The 22,666-nt window shown below is 38.0% G+C and overlaps 1 protein-coding gene across 1 annotated transcript; it reads right to left on the minus strand.

The window, feature by feature from the left end:
- Positions 1 to 3,047: 3,047 nt before the first annotated feature.
- LOC127955954 (tripartite motif-containing protein 16) lies at positions 3,048 to 22,253 on the minus strand. The gene is made up of 6 exons (XM_052553653.1): positions 21,615 to 22,253; positions 18,619 to 18,714; positions 18,292 to 18,525; positions 11,974 to 12,133; positions 11,833 to 11,880; positions 3,048 to 6,085 (listed from the first exon to the last, which is right to left on the minus strand). Exons 1-6 carry the CDS (start codon positions 22,182 to 22,184, stop codon positions 5,562 to 5,564), a joined length of 1,632 nt encoding a protein of 543 aa, XP_052409613.1. The 5' UTR covers positions 22,185 to 22,253; the 3' UTR covers positions 3,048 to 5,561.
- Between the last annotated feature and the right edge of the window lie 413 nt (positions 22,254 to 22,666).

Below are 22,666 nucleotides of genomic sequence, written 5' to 3' on the forward strand. Positions count from 1 at the left end.
AAAAGTGTCTATACCCAGACAAGATTAAAAAAAAAAAATCAATGTCAATGACTGTTTGTCAGTCACCTGCAGAGATAAGAATTTGGGGTGAAGTATATCCTAAACACATTTTTATTTGTTAGGAGGAAAGTATCTGCCAGGATTCTTCTTAATTTCTTCCTTGCCCCTTCTATAAACTGTTATATAAAGGGCTTCAAGGGGTTGAGTTATACAGTATATATATATATATATATATATATATATATATATATATATATATATATATATATATATATATATAAATATGTAATTAGGGCTGGTAATTTAACATGTTAATTAGATAAACTAAGTATGCGTAAAAATTATTAACACATTTAATGATCTTCAAATGTAAAAAGTTTTTACCTCCTGGCTCTTACCTTAAATGGTATTACAAAGTGGTGAATGAAGAATTTTTTGATCCCTTTTATAGAAAATTCCTTCATTTTATTTCGAATCTGTGAATTGTATTAATTTGTTACCAAGATTTAGCTAAGAAAATAAATAAAAGAGAAACAAAGAAGTTAATGGTAGCCATGATATAGCTAAAACAATTAATAAATAATAATTAATTTACTTCACAATTTGTGTTTTGTCAGAATGTTTTATAAATGGTACCATTAATATATTTATATCAATCATTTGGGAATACAAATCACTTTAAGAGGATGTTTTTATATTTTCTACCCCCCAAAAAAAGAAAACATGAAAGATTAATTGTTAAATGCATTTGCAGTACGTATACTCAATAATATCTATTATTATTTGCTTCTTTCCTGTTTTATTTACTATTTAGACTAATTTAAGGCCCTGACCTCAGCAAAACATTCATGGGTGAACTCATGAGCTGGATTTGCCAAGGACAAAGCGCTGATTTCACACAAAATTTCACACGAGTGCAAATGTGATACTCATCTTACACAACAGTTCATTAAGAAGTTAATATTGTGTTATTTTAGACACAATGTTGTCTGCTTTGCTCAATTTTGCCAACCAGAAGATAAAGACAAAGCCACAGCGGCATTTAATTTCTTAATCCACGTTTTGATTCATTGTGGGGGCAAATTAATTGTAACTTTATTTAATAATAGAGGTAATAATCATAATAGGCCTAATAAAAATAAGAATGTAACAGGTCTACATTAATTGAAAATGCCAAAAATCTTAATATTGCCAATAATCTATATTTTTGGCAATATCTCTGTCTAACGTAGATACAAGATCATAGTCTTCAGATGCTCCCCAGCAAGGGGAGGTTATCTTAGGGCTATTTGCAGTGTGTGTTCTGCGTTCCCGTCCGCCAACGTTACGCCACAGGGGAGATCGCACGCTGCCTGTTACATTTTTAGGCTGCCATGTTGAGTGCAGTGGCACTGAGAACATCATATTTCACACACTTTAAATGCTCGTTTTCACTCAATATCCTGTTAATCTTGAGTACCTATAGAGTAGTACTGCATCCTTCATAACTCCAAAAAGTCTTTTTTTTTTTTTTTTTTATTATATTCATAAGAGAAAAATAGTCTATACCGACTTTTCCCAGAAAAACACGAGCGCCTGGAGGCGTGACGTGTGGGCGGAGCTAAAGAATCACGAGCGCCAGTAGGCTTTTGAGTTGAGAGCGTTTGGAAGCTGTGACATTACCATGAGGAAAAAAAAACATCATCCAAAACAAACCATGGCTAACAGTCAGATTCAGCCATTTATTTATGATCCAGAATGAGATCCCGAGGCTGAAACTGAACGAGAGCAGCAGCAGCAAGGACTCACTCTGAGCGGGGCTCGAACCCGTGTCTCGGCATGGGAGGGGACGCACTAACAAGGAGGCAGAGATATTTGAAGCAGTTTTACTCACCGCCTGCGGTTCCAAAACACGATTGTGACCCTTTCTCGTTGGGACTGCATTATCCTTAAGAAATAAACGATACGCAAATCCGTCGTCAAACTGGGCCTTGTTTGTAAAACAAGCATCTTCGAAATGCAGGGAACAAACAAAAACACTTGCACAACTCCGTTGATGCTCTGTAAAAAATAAACTCCATCCACTGGTCCCTTAATGCTGTTTCTCTTTTGGTAATCTGTGCAGGGTTGTCTTGCCCTGGCAACCAAAAACACACTCCTTTTGTGACATTTGGCGACGCTCTCGCTCTGATCAGTGAAGTCTGTTGTGCTCTCAGTGCTCTGCTATACGGGAGCGCGCTCTTCCGGCAGAAGTGCCTCAGGACCCATAGAAGGAAATTTCGCTCCATCTAATGTCACACAGAGCCATACTCGAAAAAAACTTTCCGAAACTTGTGACAAACCGGAAGGAGTATTTTGGGAACAAAAATACTCCTTCAAACGTACAACTTAATTTTTGAAACTTTGTCCATGTTTAGCTTGGGAATCCAACTCTTCAACAGTGTAAAAAACTCAGTATGCATGAAATAGCATTTCACCCCCCCTTTAAGATGTTTTTCCAAATGTAATAGGATTATTCTAGCGAATCGTTTGGTTTGTAATGTGTAACAAACCGAAAGCCTCATACCTAACAGTTCAATATGAATATGTGTGTCGTTACACCCCTAGTAATTGTTGTTACCAATCAAACGAAATTGGTATCAACAAAATCATTCATTCCACTGCAGAACAAACAGAAGCAGCTGAAGTTGCATTTAGATGCATTTACACCGGTAGTTTAAACTCCCTATTGGGGTAAAAGTGTCCTAATAGTTTTGTCCATTTAGCGTATTTCTGTAAGAACCATGTAAAATATTACAACATGCACATTAGAGTATTTTCTGTTTAGAACACTGCAATGATTTTAACACGCTCAAAGCTTGGATCACTATTGAGCATGTTTTAAGTGTTTATAGACATTCATGTATTTCATATACTCCTGCTCCAAACATGTACCAGCACTTATGATAACATATTCTATTGTGTCTTTTTCAAATTAAGTATATATGTGCAAATAATAACACTGATGGATTATTCACATAAACAGAGGACAATGAAGTAACCAAAAATCCAAAGAAGGATGGTCAGAAATATATATATGCCTTTATTCTTTCTGCTGTGCATTATCAACATAAGTAAAAACACAAGCGTAATAAAATAAAGTTTATTAACAAAAAGATACTTTACGAAATGAATTCCATGAATGGATAAGGAAGTGAAGTGCATAAGAATGATGAATGCAAGCGATTTTACTGAATGTTACTATGGAAAAGTGGTTAAATAATCTTAGTAATGTATTTTTGATGTTCAGTCAGATTTCTCCAAAAAGCACAAATTCAACAAATACCAAAGCATCATCCTGTGATGCTGAAAACCTTGAGTTGGAGACCTTCCTTTACCTCTAACTTTTGAAGACCACAGAGAACACAGCATAACATTAATCAACAAAAGAAACATAATACAAATTGAAAGCATGTAAACGAGTAAATACAATTAACAGCATGTAAATGGCTATATAAAATACATTTTAAGAAATGAGTAAATACAAGTAGAGATGAAGACATAAGAGCATAAATAAAGAGTTTACCGTCATGTGTAAGAGTCTATTTGGCATCCCACAACATAAACATTAAGAAAATGACCAACTGACTCTTTGTTTAAAACATTTTAAAGAGTTTACATTATTTAAATGAAATGTGACATGTGTAACAAATGTTAGAAATACTTTTTTTAACTGTAATTTGATTACGAGCCACTTAAAGTGTAATTATAACAATCAACACAATCACCAGGCTCCACCAGCTGATTTGGGTGTAAAGCATCTGAATATCAACAACGAAATGGTCTGCACTCAAAAAATGTCCTTTGAAAATGTTTACCAAGTCTAACCAGGCGATTAAACTTCTTCACTGTTAGATGAAACATCTGTCTTAATAACTGACTTCAAAATTACATTTTTAGAGTGTGAACCATTTATGTATTTATTTTTTCTTGATTACAACATATAACAAAACTATAACAACATACAGTTATTCATATTTTAAATATGTAGCAACATTACATGTTTAACACAGTTCAAGTCAGAAGTATACATACACCTTGCAGAATTTGCAAAATATAAGTTATTTACCAAAATATTTGGTACTGGCCTTAATAAGAGGTTTACAAATAGTTTACAAGAGAAAATAATAGTTGAATTTATAAAAAATTACCCCATTCATAAAATGTTGAGATCCATCTTTTCACACTGAGGACAAATGAGGGACTATTACAGAAGGATCAAATGCTCATTAATGCTCCAGAAGGGAAAACCATGCTTTAAGAGGGGTGAAAACTTTTGAACAAAATGAAGATGTGTACATTTTTCTTATTTAGCCTAAACATCATATTTTTGTCTTTTAGTACTGCCCTTTAGAAGCCACAGAAGATATGTTCCTCAAAAGACAAAATAAATTAAATGTACCCTGATCTTCAAATTTTGAAGTTTTTACCCCCTGGCTCTTACCTTAAATGGTATTACAAAGTGGTGAATGAAGAATGTTTTGATCCCTTTTATAGAAAAATTCCTTCATTTTATTTCGAATCTGTGAATTGTATTAATTTGTTACCAAGATTTAGCTAAGAAAAAAAATAAAAGAGAAACAAAGAAGCTAATGGTAGCCATGATATAGCTAAAACAATTAATAAATAATAATTAATTTACTTCACAATTTGTGTTTTGTCAGAATGTTTTATAAATGGTACCATTAATATATTTATATCAATCATTTGGGAATACAAATCACTTTAAGAGGATGTTTTTATATTTTCTACCCCCCAAAAAAAGAAAACATGAAAGATTAATTGTTAAATGCATTTGCAGTACGTATACTCAATAATATCTATTATTATTTGCTTCTTTCCTGTTTTATTTATTATTTACTCTAATTTAAGGCCCTGACCTCAGCAAAACATTCATGGGTGAACTCATGGGCTAGATTTGCCAAGGACAAAGCGCTGATTTCTGCGTGAAGACATGCTGGGTGATTGTGGTCCAGTTTGGCTTTCTCTTTGGTCATTTTAAATCTAGATTCAATTATATTATGGTGCATCACAATGTATTAAATCATAATGTATACATAAATCATAATGTATACATATGACCTACAGCCAATGAGAGAGCAAGATACAAGGGAAGGGAAATTTCAGAGGCAGGAGTTGTAATCTTACTTCATTCCTGTGGCTCAAGTGGTAGAGCATTGCATCAAGCAGCGCAAGGTTGTGGGTTCGATTCCCAGGGAACACGTTAGGTAAAAACTGTTAGCTTGAATAGTGCATAGTGTAAGTCGCTTTGGATGGAAGCGTCTTTTAAATGCATAATTTGAATTTATTCCCTTATCGCCGTTGTGTATGTGTTTCGCATATGAGACCGAGTTGTTGGAGATTCTTTGTTTAGTGAAATACTGTGTAATGTGAACTAACCACTGCTTCAGTGTTACTTTTAACACTCTGAGAATGGACAGATGCAGAGCAGTGTACATTTAACACGGGGGATTTTTGCATGTATTTTGTTACATCCCAACTCTGAGTATGGCTAGAATCTTTCTAGAATCTTTTCTGATTTATCAACACAGTTTCACATATGATCCAAAAGAAGTGATAAACCCAGGATAGAGCGGCTGAGTGAATGTGGTCTGGACTGTGTGAATAAGTCTCATTGTGTCCGAGACGCTGTAGAAGGACAGAGTTCCTGCGCTGTGATCCACATACACTCCTATTCTACTGCTGATGGGATTCAAAGGGAGATCAGTCTGTATGTCATTGTGTATGAATGAGCATCTGTCAGGAGAGCAGAACAAACTCCAGGACTGATCATTACGTCCAAACCAGCTCTTATAACCGTCTCCCTTCCTGCTGATGCTCTTATATGAGATTGATACATGCACCCCATCTCGTCCTCTCCACTCAATCTCCCAGTAACAGCGTCCACACACACTCTCTCTACACAACACCTGACACACATCATCAAATCTCTCTGGATGATCAGGATACGGCTGGAAGGTTTTACTGAAGGTAATCACTCTGTTCCTCTTAGACAAATGGAGGAATTTACTCACTGTGTTCAGATCCAGAGTGAGCTGATGGGAATCTGATGGAGATAAAACATAAAAACCAGGAATTATGAATCGGTTTGATCTTTTCATGTAGCTAATGTCATTATCATGCATCATGTCAGTGTATCTGCAGTGTCTTTTAACACCCTTTATTTAGTATTTTTTCTCTCGTTTCAGAAGTGTTTTGTGTCCAGGTGCAGTGCTGATAATCACTGGTTCTTCCTGGTTGGTGTTCTAGGCACATCTTATCAGACCTGTTGTCACTTCCCATAGTAGAACATTGTGTGAAGAGTGTTAGATTAGAGAAAGTTTGTGTTTAAGAGTAAGAGTTAAAACCCCTCGTTTTTAATATCGTTTGATCCGATTAGAACTTGATTAGCCTGATGAAATAACTTGGGATAAACTTAAATCAAAGAGAAATAAATGCCATTATACTTTCCAGAAACTAAAACGAAATAGTTTTTTACTCATTTGATCAACCATTGCCTATAAAAGTAGCTTTCAAATGTGAAGCAAGTAAAGGCAGTCAGATGGAATATGCCAAGTTCAATGTCATCAAAGGGACTGGCAAACCACTGCTAAGATGGGACACAGCCATAAAACATTACAGCAGTCACAGAACTCAAGCAATCACTCCATTTACAATATCCAGAAGTGTTTCTGGGAGTCAGTGAAGGCGTCTACAGACTAGGGGTTAAAGTCAACTTTAATGTTATTAAGATACTTGCATGAACTTTTCAGTTTTTAAGCTATTTCATTGAGAAATACAGCATTTTCTTCACTCAAAAACTGTATATAAAGACAGTTTTTTTTAATGTTTTTTAGTTTGAAGAGCGTATAAGTGTCTTAACATTTGCCATCTTAGTTGTAGACTACTGTTTTATATATCCTGACTTCCTTGAGCCTAGCACTTCATTGTTTATATCATGAAATTTTGGCCAAATGTATTCAACCGGGAAATTTGAGCGCCCATATAGTTACATAAACTTTATTACCTGAAAGTTGATGAAAATGTAACGCAGTGTACCAAATGCCTCAGATGTGGCCATTCTAATGATGGACAGAGCTCAGATATTATTAATTCGATGCAAAATAGCTTTTAATTCCATTTGATCATAATTTTCACAAAATGTTAAGTGCAAGTGGCTGATCATATATAAAGCCACAATAACAACTCTGATGAGGCAGTGTTTCATTATTAATATGTATATATAATATATTTCAGTGATATTTCAATATATATTTCAGGTGGTTGTCCAGCATCTTCAATAAACAAGCTACAGGTAGTCCAAAATGCAGCTGCTAGAATCCTTACCAGGTCAAGAAAATACGTCTTTTATTGATTTTTACCATACATTTCTGCCATACGTACATCAACCTGAAATAATCACATAAATTAAGATGACAAACGGGTCTGGGGGCGGGGCTAGTGCATTAACTGCGATAAAATATTAGAAAAATGTAAACATAAATAAATATTGAATATTAACACACACACACATATATATATATATATATATATATATATAGAGAGAGAGAGAGAGAGAGAGAGAGGGGTGCTGGTCATATAATTAGAATATGAACTAAAAGTTGATTTATTTTACTTATTCCACTCAAAAAGTGAAACTTGTATATAATATTCATTCATTACATACAGACTGAAATATTTCAAATGTTTCTTTTAATTTTGATGAGTATAACTGACAACTAAGGAAAATCCCAAATTCAGTATTTGAATATTACATAAGACCAATACAAAGAAAGGAGTTTTAGAAATCTTGGCCAACTGAAAAGTATGAACATGAAATGTATGAGCATGTATAGCACTCAATACTTAGTTGGTGCTCCTTTTTACTGAATTACTGCAGCAATGTGGCGTGGCATGGAGTCGATCATTCTGTGGCACTGCTCAGGTGTTATGAGAGCCCAGGTTGCTCTAATAGTGGCCTTCAACTCTTCTGCATTCTTGGTTCTGGTATATCACATCTTCCTCTTCACAATACCCCATAGATTTTCTATGGGGTTAAGGTCAGACGAGTTTGCTTGCCAATTAAGAACAGGGATACCATGGTCCTTAAACCAGGTACTAGATGCTTTGGCACTGTGTGCAGGTGCCAAGTCCTGTTGGAAAATGAAATCTGCATATCCATAAAGTTGGTCAGCAGCAGGAAGCATGAGGTGCTCTAAAACTTCCTGGTATACAGCTGTGTTGACCTTCGACCTCAGAAAACACAGTGGACCAACACCAGCAGATGACATGGCACCACAAACCATCACTGACTGTTGAAACTTTACACTGGAAATCAAGAAACATGGATTGAGTGCCTCTCCTCTCTTCCTCTAGATTTCGATTTCCAAAGGAAATGCAAAATTTACTTTCATCAGAGAACATAACTTTGGACCACTGAGCAGCAGTCCAGTCCTTTTTGAAGCGAGACACTTCTGATGCTGTCTCTGTTGTTCAAGAGTAGCTTGACACAAGGAATCCGACAGCTGAAACCCATGTTTTGCATATGTCTGTGCGTAGTGGTTCTTGAAGCACTGACTCCAGCTGCAATCTACTCTTTGTGAATCTCCCCCACATTTTTTGATGGGTTTTGTTTTACAATCCTCTCCAAGTGCGGTTATCCCTATTGTTTGTACACTTTTCTACTAATAAATATTTTCCTTCCCTCGCCTCTCTATTAATGTGCTTGGACACAGAGCTCTGTGAACAGTCAGCCTCTATTGCGATGACCTTTTGTGTCTTGCCCTCCTTGTGCAAGGTGTAAATGGTTGTCTTTTGGACAACTGTCAAGTCAGCAGTCTTTCCCATTATTGTGTAGCCTACAGAACTGTACTGAGGGACCATTTAAAGGCTTTTGCAGGTGTTTTGAGTTCATTATCTGATTAGAGTGTGGCACCAGGTGTCTTCAATATTGAACCTTTTCACAATATTCAAATTTTCTGAGATACTGAATTTGGGATTTTCCTTAGTTTTTTAAATGGTTATGATCATCAAAATTAAAAGATATAAACATTTGAAATATATCAGTCTGTGTTTAATGAATGCATATAATTGAATGCACGAATGCTTTTTGAATGGAATTAGTGAAATAAACTTTTTGATGATATTCTAATTATATGATCAGCACCTGTATATATCTTCTTCTGTGGCTTTCAGCATAGGTGGATGCATTTTCTCCCTCTCCCTCTGTAGATCTACTGCCAGATACGTCTCTGCCTAAGGGCAAGTTATACTATCTGTCTGTTCCCGAGAGGGAGGCCATGGAGAAATATATTTCTGATTCTCTGGCATCCAAATTCATCTGTCTTTCCTCTTCTCCAGCGGGGGAGGGGTTCTTTTTTGTGGGGAAGAAGGACGGTTCTTTGCGACCTTGCATTGATTACAGAGGGTTGAATAACATAACGGTAAAGTACACATATCCTTTGCCGTTGATGTCTTCAGCCTTTGAGTGGTTGTAGGGAGCGTCGGTCTTCACAAGACTGGACTTACGCAATGCTTATCATTTGGTCCGCATCAGGAAGGGGGATGAATGGAAGACCGCATTTAAAACCCCTAGGGGGCACTTTGAATAATTGGTTATGCCTTTCGGGCTCTCCAATAGCCCAGGGGTCTTCCAGGCACTCGTCAATGATGTGCTGAGAGACATCGTCGATCAGTTCATTTATGTATACCTGGATGACATATCGATTTTTTCTTCATCTCTCCAGGAACACGTTCAGCATGTCAGACGAGTGCTTTAGAGGTTGCTAGAGAATGGGCTTTTTGTCAAGGCGGAGAAATGCGCTTTTCATGCACAGTCTGTCCCTTTCCTAGGTTACATCATTTCTTCTGAGGGAGTGCATATGGATCCTGACAAGGTTAAGGCTGTGGTGGATTGGCCAAATCCAGATTCCCGTAAGGCCCTACAGAGGTTTCTGGGGTTCGCCAATTTTTACCTACGTTTTATTCGTAATTACAGTCAACTAGCCGCACCTCTGACTGCCTTGACCTCCCCCAGAACGACGTTCAGGTGGTCCGAAACAGCCAAAGCTGTATTCACCAACCTAAAGAGCCGCTTCGTTTTGGCTCCCATTCTTACGACTCCTGATCGGTCACGTCAGTTTGTGGTGGAGGTCGATGCGTCAGAGGTGGGGGTAGGCGCAGTGCTTTCTCAGTGCTCTTCTTCAGACTACAAGATGCATCCTTGCGCATTCTTTTCTCATCGCTTGTCGCCTACCAAACATAACTATGACATTGGTAACAGGGATTTGTTAGCATTGGAAGAATGGTGAGATTGGTTAGAAGGGTCACGGGTACCTTTTATCATCTGGACTGATCACAAGAACTTAAAATACATTCAATCTGCCAAAAAACTCCAGGCAGGCTCGGTGGGCTGTTTTTTTCAGTTGTTTTGACTTTACTCTTTCGTACCGTCCGGGTTCTAAAAACATCACTCATATTTTTGATCCATCCAAACGGCCGGCTACTCCCGAGTGCATTTTACCGGAGACTCTATTCATCTCCACACTCCGATGGGAGGTCGAATCGAAGGTCAAGACATGCTTAGAAGGGGTAATATCTCCGTCCCGGTGCCCACCAAACCGATTGTTTGTGCCGGAGGAATTACGATCTGACGTTATTCAGTGGGGTCATTGTTCCAATGTAGCCTGTCACCCAGGAGTAAATCGTACTAGATTTCTAGTTAAGCAACGATTCTGGTGGCCATCTATGGCTTGCGACATTCGAGAATTTGTTTTGGCCTGCTCAATCTGTCTGATGGGTAAGACTTTCAATCGACCCCCAGATAGGCTTCTTCAACCACTGTCTGTCGCTTCGAGACCCTGGTCCCACACAGATTTTGTTACCGCCATCCCAAGGCAATACGGTTGTTTTAGCCATAGTGGACTGGTTCTTGGAGGCGACCCATTTTATTACCTTGCCCAAATTGCCTTCAGCCAAGGAAACAGCGGTGACTGTCATCGATCACGTTTTTCGGTTACATGGCCTTCCGACAGACATGGTCTCTGACAGGGGATCCCAATTTGTCTCCAAATTTTGGCAAGAATTTTGTAAATTACTGGGAGCCACTGTCAGTCTATCTTCGGGTTACCACCCCCATAGCAACGTGCAGACCGAGAAAGCCAAACAAGATTTGGAGAGAATGTTGCGATGTATTGCCGCCAAGAATCCTTCCTCTTGGTGTCAACAACTCTCTATGGTGGGGTACGGTAATGTTTTCTCTTGGTTCTAAATAAATGCGACTTATAGTCCAGTGTGACTTATATATGTTTTTTTCCTCATCATGACGTATTTTTGGACTGACGCGACTTATACTCAGGTGCGACTTATGGTCCGTAAAATACGGTACATTTGGAAAGAATTTGGTTTATTTTGCCAAACAAATTGGACCAATTTAATAAGATTTGGTTTCCACTATCTGGATGCGGAGTTTGAGTAGTTTGGTGTTAGTTAGTGTGGTATGGTGTTGATTGTAACATTAATGTGGTATGGTTTAAGTTTCCTAGGGCAGGGGGGGTGCTTTTTTTTCTCTCTACCTTGTTGTTCTGGTGCTTTGTATATTGGTATTGTTTCATATTTCCTCTTCTTGTTTGTAATTTTGGATTATAAGATGTATGTTACAATGTGTATTGGAATGTTGGATTCCCCAATAAAAAGATTTAAACAGAAACAGATAAACAACAGGAGTCTTTTCAATCTGATTAAACCATCATCAGATTACTAATGGATTATTTGGGTGGATATAAACTCAGTGCGTCTTTTTGCTTGTTGACTTACATTGTAAGAAGTCATTCCTGGTCAAGGGAACAACGTTGGTGAATGTGACTATAGAAATAAACAGAATAAGTGATTATGTCAGCAGAAAATTACATTATAAATAACTCATTTCTGAAAGCAGATGAATCTCCAGGAATTTACCTCTGTCAGAGATCTTTTTGAGCTCATCTTTGCAGAAATCCTCCAATTTGTCTCTCAACTGTTGGACAGATTCTCTCACACCATCAAAACAGAAAGGAGAACTGAAGGGAATGTTGGGCATGTCTGTAGTTTCAGCTGGTGCCGATAGAGCCTGGGAAATCTACAGAAAACAGAAAGGCTATCACATCCACCCAGTGCACCAATATCAGATTTGTTTGACTCCTGTCAACTTGACTTATCTTTAGTAACACACTTCAATTTAGAATATTCACAACATCAGCTATATTCTTCAAATTGAATCTTTAAATTTGAAACCTGTTCAAATTTACACAGCAAAATCCCCAGTGTTAAATTAAAGCTCTATAGTGTTTATATAATGCACACTATACATTGTTAACAGTAACACACTCATGCAGTTATTAATTGATAATTAAGTGACTAAGTGATAACTGAAGACAGGGTTTGCAGCCCGTACTTCATTGTATCCAAGAAAGGTGGTGGGTTACAACCGATCTTGGACCTGCGTGTCTGGAACCAGTTACCTTTCAAGATGTTGATGCATTTTGGGTGCATCTGTCCCTGAGATTGGTTTGCAGCGATCGACATACAGGAAACTTACTTTCATGTGTCGATCCTTCCGCACCACAGACCACTGCTGCGGTTCACGTGTAAAGGACGAGATTATCAGGTTCTGCCCTCCAGGCTACTAGCTCAGTCTCAGTTTCTGTTGTGCCATTAGGGGTGCTCTTGCACCTCAGCTGGGTCGGGCATTTGGGTCAACTGGGAAAAGAGCAAACTCTCCTAAACACAGAGGACTGTTCTTCTCTGTATGGAGTTGGATTCAGTCAAACAGACAGCACACCTCACGCAGGGACGTGGTTAACACAGATGCCTACACCTCCAGCGGGGGGTTACGTACAACAGGCACACAGTGTCAGGGGTTTGGACAGGCCCACAACTGCCCTGGCACATCAACTGCCTAGAGTTGTAAGCAGTACACCTTGCCTTGAACCATCTCAGGGGGCGCTTACAAGGTAAGCACATGCTGGTCCACAAGGACAACACTGTGACTGTTGCGTACATTAACTGACAAGGTGGTTTACACTCCCATCGCATATTGCAACTTGCCCGCCACCTCCCCTGGAGTCAGAAGCAACTGAGGTCACTTTGTGTCATTCAAATTCCGGGCCTGCGAAAGTATTTGAGTCCCCAGTGATTCTTTTTGCACAGACACTGTGCAAGGTCAAGGAGGATGAGGAACAGGTCATGCTTGTGATGCCTTACTAGCCCACTCTGACCTTGTTTCTGTAACTAATGCTCCTCATGAAAGCCCCTCCCTGGCAGATTCCTCTGAGGAAGGATCTACTGACTCAGAGACAAGGCACCCTGTAGCACCAGCGGTTCTAAGTGACCTACCCCCAGGAGGTAGTTGACATCATCACTTCGACAAGAGCACTATCTATGAGACACCCTTACGCCTTGAAGTGTAACCTGTTGTTGAGATGTGTTCTTCTCACCAAAAGAACCACCGAAGATCCCCGATCAGAGTTGTCCTTTTTGCAGCTGGGGTTGGAACGAAGGCTGTCTCCCTCCAACTTTAAAGTAGAGATTGACCGATTGATTTTTGGCAATTTTAAATTAATCGACATCGGCATATTGTGCTGCAAAGTAGGCCAATTTATAGGCAGGCGCACCAGCAGACAGCTAAGCTTTGTTGCGTACTAAGAGGCTGCGTTAGAGATGGAGCAGCTGACACTCTGCTAATGGCAGGGCAAAACAGCCCATTTCGAGCATAATTACATTTTACCCGACTAGAATTGATGCCGGAAAGTTATCATATTCCTAAGTGCAACAAGTCATTTGCATGTGAAAGTAAAAACACATTAAATTCAGACAAAACTTCTGGGCTGAATATAACGTGCACATTCATGTTTCTCATGAATGGTGTGTGTAGGTCTGACAATATCCTCCACAATGTAATCACTCGTGGTCAGTGCACTCTTAAGCAGTTATAAGCAGCACGCTGTGTAATATGTGTAGAATCTTTTATTTTTGTTATTATTATGGCCATTTGACTCATAGCAGTGCCCAGTGTTTCCTATACATTGAGTTATTTGTGACGGCTCGTCACTATATCAAAACTGACTTCTACAAATTGATGTTCCAAAAGGCTTATACTTCGTTGAATAAAATGAGCGCTTCACGTTTCAAAATTAAAATGCAGCGTGGGTGTTTTTATAATAATGTGTCTTTGACAAGAACTGACTGTCTTCAGAAAAGCTTCAATGTCATTTTTGTTTAATCTTTTCTGTAATAACTGATAAAGTAGTGTTTGTGTGTCAGCGCTTATTTGATTACAACCATTACAGGAGAAATCACTATATCCCTGCTCCAACAGCACCTCCTGCTGGCAGAGAATTAATTTGCAGCCTGTGGGAAACACTGGTGTCTGTCAGTAAACATAAACCAAAAGAGTGCTCCAGAAGTGCTTTGAAAAGGTGCTTACGTTTTGAGCCATGTATTTTTACTCTAAATTGGGCTAATACTACTATAACTATCTTGTATCCTGCAATAATAATTTGCTCTAATTCACTTTTATGAGATGAATAAAAAAAAAAAAAAAAAATCACCCAAATATAAAGGTCAAACAATCAGCATCATATATCGGCCATCGGCTGCCGTGATTTATAAATATCGGCATTCGACCTCTACCTTAAAGTTTATGTCGCTGCGATTGCTGCTTACCACAACCCTGTGTAAGGGAAGTGGTTATGGGAGCATGACCTGGTCATCAGGTTAACCAGGGGAGGAAGGTTAAATCCTCCCCTGGCCCCCTCATCACCTTCTTAGGACCTGTCTCTAGTGTTCAAAGCACTACAGCAGGGCCCATTAGAGCCTTTAATCATGATCAATATGAGAACCATACTCAAAATTTGTTGTGCTCTGCATCTAACCCATCCAGGTGCACACACACAGAGGTTTTATTTTTCCATCTGTTCTTTTTTATAATAACAAAGATAAAATAAAAAATAGTTATATTGTGATTATTAATATAGTAATTATTAAGAAAAGAAGTGTAGAAAAAGATGCATAGCTGCTCTTTGTATTTGCATTGGAACCTTGAGAAAACTAGATTTTTCTAAAAACTGCCTTTGCTGACTCTATTGACTTCGAACAGATGTAGTCATACATTTACATTGTTCCACTGTTAAAAGTTTAATGTCATTTTGATTGTTAATTATTCCATATTTTTTTCATTTTTTATTTGCAGTTTTGCTTGGTTAAATGGTCTATGTAAAGCAAACAAACTTTTAAAGGAGCATGGCACTCATATCCTCCCTGGTGAAGAAACCAGCATATGCTGGATAGGTATGTTTTGAAACATGACAGCTGGTTTGAGCTGGTTTAAAATTGTCCTTAGTTGGTCATGTGCTGGTGCTCCGGCTCTCTTAACCCAGAATTGTCCTCGCTAAAGTGCAGTCACTGGTGAACAAAATGGATGAGTTAAGACTTTGCATTACCCACAGTAAGAGACTTATGGATTGCAGTGCATTGGTTATCACAGAAACATGGCTACACACCTACATAGCATTGATCAATAATGCTATTGAGCTAGCCGGATGCTACATGCTCTGGGCAGATAGGACAGCACTCCGGCCAAGACAAGAGGCAGTTGATTATCTCTTAATATTTTTCAGTTTTTTTCAGTGATTGAGCACTTGAGCTGAATGACCTCAAACCAAAGGTGAACTGCTGTAAAGACTATTGAAATCTAAAGCTTCTGAGGAGTCAGAGGCTATTCCCACCATGAGGATGGAACCAAATTTCACAAGAACTATCACAGAACTGAAGCAGCCACATATATATACTTGTGATATGACTGACAGGACACAATGAACAACTCTGTTAAATGCAAGTATATTTTACATAAAAGATACAAGACTTTTCCTGAAACCAAGTACATTTCAGATTTAATAACTGATGATACATAATATCATCGAACACATCAGATGACAGAATTCCTGAAAACATTGAAGTCAATGGCTCATTTCGCTCTCATTAAATGTTTCTTTGAGTTCACTATTGGCTCTTTTCAATTGCATGGTACAACTCTGCTCGGTACGACATGGTACGGCTCGGATCAGTTTGTGTTTCCATTGCAGTTTAGTAGCACTTTAGAGAGAGTGGGATTATTCACGTCGTTATAGTTGTGTCGCCTCTGCTGCTGCTATCCTTGAAAAACTTTTTCATTCCGAGTCACCCCATCAAGCTCTCGCTGGATATGCTCCTCGGCTATCAACGAGAGGAACATCTGTAGTCTGTACTGAATCAAAAGACAATAGCCTCTTTCACACAGTAATACCAGTAAATTGCCGTAAAATTACCGGAACGACTTTACCGGTAAATTAAAAAACGCCCTGTTCACACAGTCAACGACATTCTGTCTTTTTTCCGGAAAAGCACCATTCACACATCCATTCCAAAATACCGGTAAATTCTGTGACGTCATTAAAAATACAAGCGCAGCTGTTTAGAAGTTAAACATGGAGGGTAATACATGTTCAGTATTTCTGTTGATGGTTTCATTTTTGTTTCAAACTTTAGTATTCATGCAACTGCTTTTGTTACAGAGACATCGTAATAGACGACTGGTTTAAATAATTATACTCCCCGTTAATAAAACACCTGATGCTGTTGGGAGCTGACCAATTTAGTGAAAATCGGTTTGAAAGGAGTAACAGCACAATGAAGTTGCGAATGTAAATTGCAGTCTGTAAGACGCGCGACATTGCAGAAAAGGTGTGTTCACAAATGTAGCCTATGCCGCATCCAAATTCATATCAAATAGTCTATCAGCGCAGATACAGTTCTGCATTCAAATTGAGTTAAAAAGATGTTGCAAAGTACCGGAAAAAAAGTAATTAACATGAATGTGACAGAGGGAAATAGTACAAATATATTTGAATTATTTACTAATAAACTAGTGTTTTCTGAGTCTGTGTCCCAAGGATGAAGTTGCCTGACTCATCATCTCCTCATTAGACGCGTCTTCTATATGGATTATGATTGTAATGAGTTTTTTTGTTTGTTTGTTTGTTTGTTTTCATTTCGTTAAGTAGTAATTTAAAGCTTTTTACAGATATATTTATCACGTCTGTGAGGCATGTATTCGCTGAGTTTCGGTTTATTTTTGTAAGCGCTACTGTTCAAGACGAGACGGCAGAAAGCATTTTTATTTTCTGTATTTTATATTTCTTTATTTTATTTAAAATGTATACTTTTAGCAGACTTTTTTTGTTATTTTTATAGTGCTGGCACCTTTATGTCCCTAAAAAGCTTGCTTTATCTTGCACTTTCCGCACAAAATATTCGATATAGTGCACATTTATATTGGTTTAACGTTAAAACATCATTACATGCTTGAACTATTTTATATATTTAGATTTTATTTTAGACAATTTGTGATGATTTGAGAAGGCTAAACTGATCAAACATCTAGGCTATGATCAGCTCTCCCTCTCTGTGCTGGCCGCTTGTTACTTTAAAAACAAAACTTATAGGCCTGTTTAACGATCAAAAACTGCTTCAAACATACAAAACTAAACGATTTGAATAGCTGATTACTGCTCCGACTTCTCGTTTGTACCCTAAGTTGTAAAACTTAAAGTTATTATTATTTTTTTTATTGTGTTCGGCATGGTGGGCTGAATGAGATTTCATGACGTGCCGCGGGTTGAGATCCACTGGTTTAGAGCTACAGGATTTGTGGAGCAGAATCCCAAAATAGATTGACAAAAGTCATAATAGGAACAAGAAATACTTCCACTACTACTTCGTTTCTGATGGTCGTTTATTTTTTAGATATTAAGACGCAATGTTTTCAGTTTATTGATGACCTGACTTTGTCCTGTGAATGCATTGCTCTCGGAGACAGTTAACAGTTATTTTATCATACGTTACTGCATCAATAACAGTTTCTCTCAGATGATGACAAATTTCTTCATCCGCCTGGATAAGGAGAAGCGCTTTAATTTCACTGTCGCTTCAGTTGGATGACATTTATTTTATTTTATTAAACAGTGCGTGAATGCCTCACATTGTTAGAATTGGCCCAGAGTAGACGTCTTACGTCACCGCGTTCTGAACTCGTACGTGCTCATACCGGTAATTTTCCTTCTGTGTTCACACACAGCAGAATTCCGGCAGTTTACTGGTAATGTTACAACTTCTCATACCGGTAAATTGCCGGAACGAACCATATCATGCTGTACAATTCAGTGTAAAAGCACCATACGATCCTGTTCTTCTAAATGTTACCTGCAGGTAAAGGACGTGATCCCTTGTGTGTGAAAGCTGTTCCAGCTCAGCGTCTCTCTTCCTCAGATCATTGATCTCCTTCTCCAGTTGCTCCAGTTGTTCTTCAGCTCGACTCACTGCAGTCTTTTCCTGATCTCTGATCAGCTGTGTCACCTCAGAGCGGTGTCTCTCTATGGAGCGGATGAGCTCAGTAAAGATCCTCTCACTGTCCTCCACTGCTGTTTGTGCCGAGCACTGTTAGGACAGACATCCCACACACTGAGCTTCAATGAATGAGGAGAGTCCTAACCAAAACTAAGACAGACTTCTCTTCTTCTCCAGACTCACCTTATGAGACTCCACAGCCTCTCTCAGCTGCTGAAGAGCTTTCTCTCTCTGCTGAATTCTCTGCTGGATTGTTCTCTGAATGTCCTTTAATTGTTTCTAGAAGACAAACCAATACAAGTACATTTGAATATAAGGGTGTATGGGTACACAAATATGACGGTTCGGTATGTCCCTTAGTTTTAACGTCATGGCTCGGTATAGGGCTGCCCCCGACTAAAGATATTCCTAGTCGACTAACACACCTGCATTTTAGCAATTAGTCGAATAATCATTCATTTATGATATTAATATAAAAACTTGCGTATATACAAGGAAAGGTATAGTCCAAGTTGAAGTTTAACACTGAATGAAACATTCACACAATGAAAATGAAGCACTTAAAACAGAATAGTATAGCGTTTAAAGTATACAGTGCTTATGGACACAAAAATCAGTGGCCTGAACGTTATAGGCTAATTATAACATAAAAACAGCAATCAGACTGCCTGTGCATTTAAATAATTTATTATCAAAAATACAAACTGTAACAGTAACATGTCAAAAAAAAAAAAACAGTTTTGAATAAAATAAAATAAAATTTGTTCTTTAAAATAAATTAAATAAACGTATTAGTAACTTAGGCCTAGTACAAAACAAGGCGAAAACAAAAACACAAAACAAATAAATACTGTAGCAAAAATGCTGTTTGGTATAAAATTACAGTGGAAAATTAATATAATTTGTATATTGTTCAAAAGGAAAATCAACGAAAACTAACAATTTAATAAATGCACATGGCACATTGCATAACGCCAAAACAAATTAACAGCCTAAGTATTTGATTAAATTGTTTAGAACAACTATATTTAAGACAAAATGTGGAAACAAATAACTTAAAGAACACTAATAATCAAAAATATCAGAGCAAAGCGGCAAACTGCCATTAAGACGACGAGTCTAGAAGTGAAACAACAGATTGCGAACATCAGACTAATTTTTCTTACAGAATAAAAAAAACAACTTCTGCATTATATGAAAACGAATAAATAAAAATAATATGTATTTATTTATTTGTATAGCCTAACCGTTATAAAAATACCCGTTTTTTATAGCCTAACAGATAGCAAACAGAAACGCTACAAAAAGGAAATTAAGCATTCTTACCTAAGCTTTCAATTCGATTTAATTTTTTTCATATTATGTGAGAGGAACAACAGCTTGTCTACATTTTGGGAAGAAAGGAGCTTCTTGACTTGTTCACAATGAAGCCGGCCTTTGAAAAGATGCGCTCTGATGGAGTGGATGTGGAAGGGATACAGTGGAGGCGTTTAGCTGCTTTAGCGAGCTTTGGATATAGATGGTTTTTTTTTTTTTGCCACCATGCCAATGGTCCCGAATCGACCTTTGTTTTATCTGCCAAGTACATTTTTAGTTCATCCTTCTCTTGCATGCTGCTCCTCATCAAGTGCGCTTTGGTATACCGCGAAACACGAGATCTCGTTAATCTCTCATTGCTTTGATGTCAGCACCTGATTGCATAATTTTTTCACGTGATTTTTTTTTTGACTAACCACCTAATCAAAATGTATTCGACCAAGCTCTCTTCATATCGACTAACGATTAGTCGACTATTTGGGGGCAGCCCTAGCTCGGTATGATTTCAGTATAGCAGGGGGAAAACTCAACTTTTTTTTTTTTTTGTAAGTGATTTACTGAGCAAGTTGCTCTTTATTTGGATACATTATTTTATGATTACATTATTATAGTTATAATTAAGTTTTTCTTGATAAAAATCAACCTCAGTTTATGCTTTAATCCAGTGGTTCTCAACCTTTTTTTCCAGCGGGCCGCACTATGGTCCAAGACTCCAAGTGCAAGTCTCGCGGGCCGCACGCATATAATTTACATATTACGGCACCAATACACACATATAATTTACATATCACGTCACCAATACAAACCAATCTCAGCGCGGACGCAGACTTCTTCAATTTATACTTCCGAAAGCGCATGCTGAAAACGTGCATTCACATGTAGCCTATGTTGATCCAAATATGGAAGCACTTTCGAATTGAATAATATGAGGTTTTCTCCAGAGATGTTTTGCCACATTTATTCAATTAAGGATTGCTACATAGTATATGGTGTTTCTATTTGCCTGACCTTCTTCAAGTGAGTTGCGGGGCAAACATAAAATCCAGCACTTCTCCTTCAATACTGATACTGCGACTATTCTTGTTTGTACATGTTCATTCGCTGGCATTTTTCACATTTCTTTTTTTCTCCCTTAAAAACTAATTTGTCATTTCTGATGCTCAATTTTACCTTAAAGGCAATTTACCTAATGGCTGTTGATGACTATTTGAATTGAATTCTGCCAAAGTGCGCGCTTGTATGTGTTCGTTAAATGCGTGACGTTATGTGAGTAGGTCTGATCATGTCTGAAAATAATATATGAAAAAAAAAAACACATAAAAACATTAGGATATAGCTTATATTTCATTAGTAGCCTAAATTTTTTAATGTAAAATATACAATTAATTGTAAATCTGAAAGTTTTTTTTTTTTTTTTTAATTCAGCATACGGTGCGGGCCGCATTTGAATTCGTGACGGGCCACGGGTTGAGAACCACTGTTTTAAACTATAGGAAGCCCTTTTACATTATAAGGTTACAATTGGGGCTGCAACAACTAATCAATAAAATCGATTATCATCAATGATGAAAATCATCGTAAACCATTCTTATCATCAATTAGTCGGTCTGCCCACAGTGCACGTACACATGCAGCCGGTCATATCAAATTACAGCACTGAATAACGTATTTCTATGGACAAAATGCATCTAAAAATATGAGAGGAAACCGAGGCTCGTGATTGGTTGTTCGCCAGTGATGTCACACATTCATGTGTGCATAGAGAAGAGAGAACCTTCTTTTGTGTTCCTTAGGAGCAAAAACAATGTCATACAAGTTTGGCACGACAAGTTTTTGAGTGAACTACAGTTTTAAGATCATACCTGTTTCTCTGCCCTCTGTGCTGCCGCTGACTCAGTGTCATGGTTTTTATGTTCATCCATACACAGCACACAAATACACTTCTGGTCAGTGCGACAGAAAACCTCAAGGAGCTTCTCGTGTTTCTGGCAGATCATCTCCTGCAGTCGTACAGTGGCTTCAGTCAAATTGTGTCTCTTTCCTTTAAAGAAAGTCTCATGCTGCTCAAGGTGATTCTGACAGTAAGAGTTCAGACACACCAGACAAGACTTGACGGCTTTGTACTTTGTGTCGGTGCAGACATCACACTGAACATCTCCAGCTCCAGCGTCACAGTCAGCAGAGAGCCTGGTCTTCTTCAGTTTCTCCACCACTTCAGCCAGCATGGTGTTTCTAGCTAAATCAGGTCGTGGGCTGAAGGTCTGTCTGCACTGAGGACAGCTGTAGACTCTCTTCTGATCCTCCTGATCCCAGCAGCCTGTAATACAGATCTTACAGTAACTGTGTCCACAGGAAGTAGTCACAGGATCCTTCAGGAGATCCAGACACACTGCACACAAGAACTCATCCTGAGAAAATCTGGCTTCTGCCATTTTACTGCACAAATACAGAGAAACAAACACAGGACAGCTCAGCTGCTCTTAAGTTTCAGTTTCCGTGAACTGAGGAGTTGAAAGTAGAGAGACGTGTGCAAAAAGGGTGTATCTGCAAGTCTGCAAGGCCACAGATGATAAAATGTCCACTAGATGGCAGTCTCCGACAGAAACTAAGAATACAAGTTACATATCATAATTACTGCAGGACTGAAAACTGTCTGGATTTACAGATCCATGAATGTTTTCATGAACTATCATGAAATATTTTATAATTTAAGTGACAAGCAGTGAAGATTACCATGATGGATAATTATAGGATTATTACACAATGGAAAGACATTCTTCAGAGTCTGGAGTGTATCTCCTCACAGTATGTGTCCATCCTTCAGCAAATATTTATCATTGTGTAAGTGCATTGTATGTAGGTGAAGCCCAGTGGAAGCTTAATCAAGTGCTTGGTTAATATTTCTTTAATTTTA

Source organism: Carassius gibelio, chromosome B4 (assembly GCF_023724105.1).
Source record: "Carassius gibelio isolate Cgi1373 ecotype wild population from Czech Republic chromosome B4, carGib1.2-hapl.c, whole genome shotgun sequence".
In the NCBI taxonomy this organism is placed as follows: Eukaryota; Metazoa; Chordata; class Actinopteri; order Cypriniformes; family Cyprinidae; genus Carassius; species Carassius gibelio.

Excerpts from the sequence above, each read along its gene's own strand:
- LOC127955954 (XM_052553653.1), bottom strand. The coding sequence starts at position 22,184 with ATGGCAGAAGCCAGATTTTCTCAGGATGAGTTCTTGTGTGCAGTGTGT. Across the intron at positions 12,134-18,291 it reads ATCACGTCCTTTACCTGCAG|ATTTCCCAGGCTCTATCGGC; the intron begins GTAACATTTAGA and ends TGTTTTCTGTAG. Across the intron at positions 11,881-11,973 it reads CAAAAAGATCTCTGACAGAG|TCACATTCACCAACGTTGTT; the intron begins GTAAATTCCTGG and ends TTATTTCTATAG.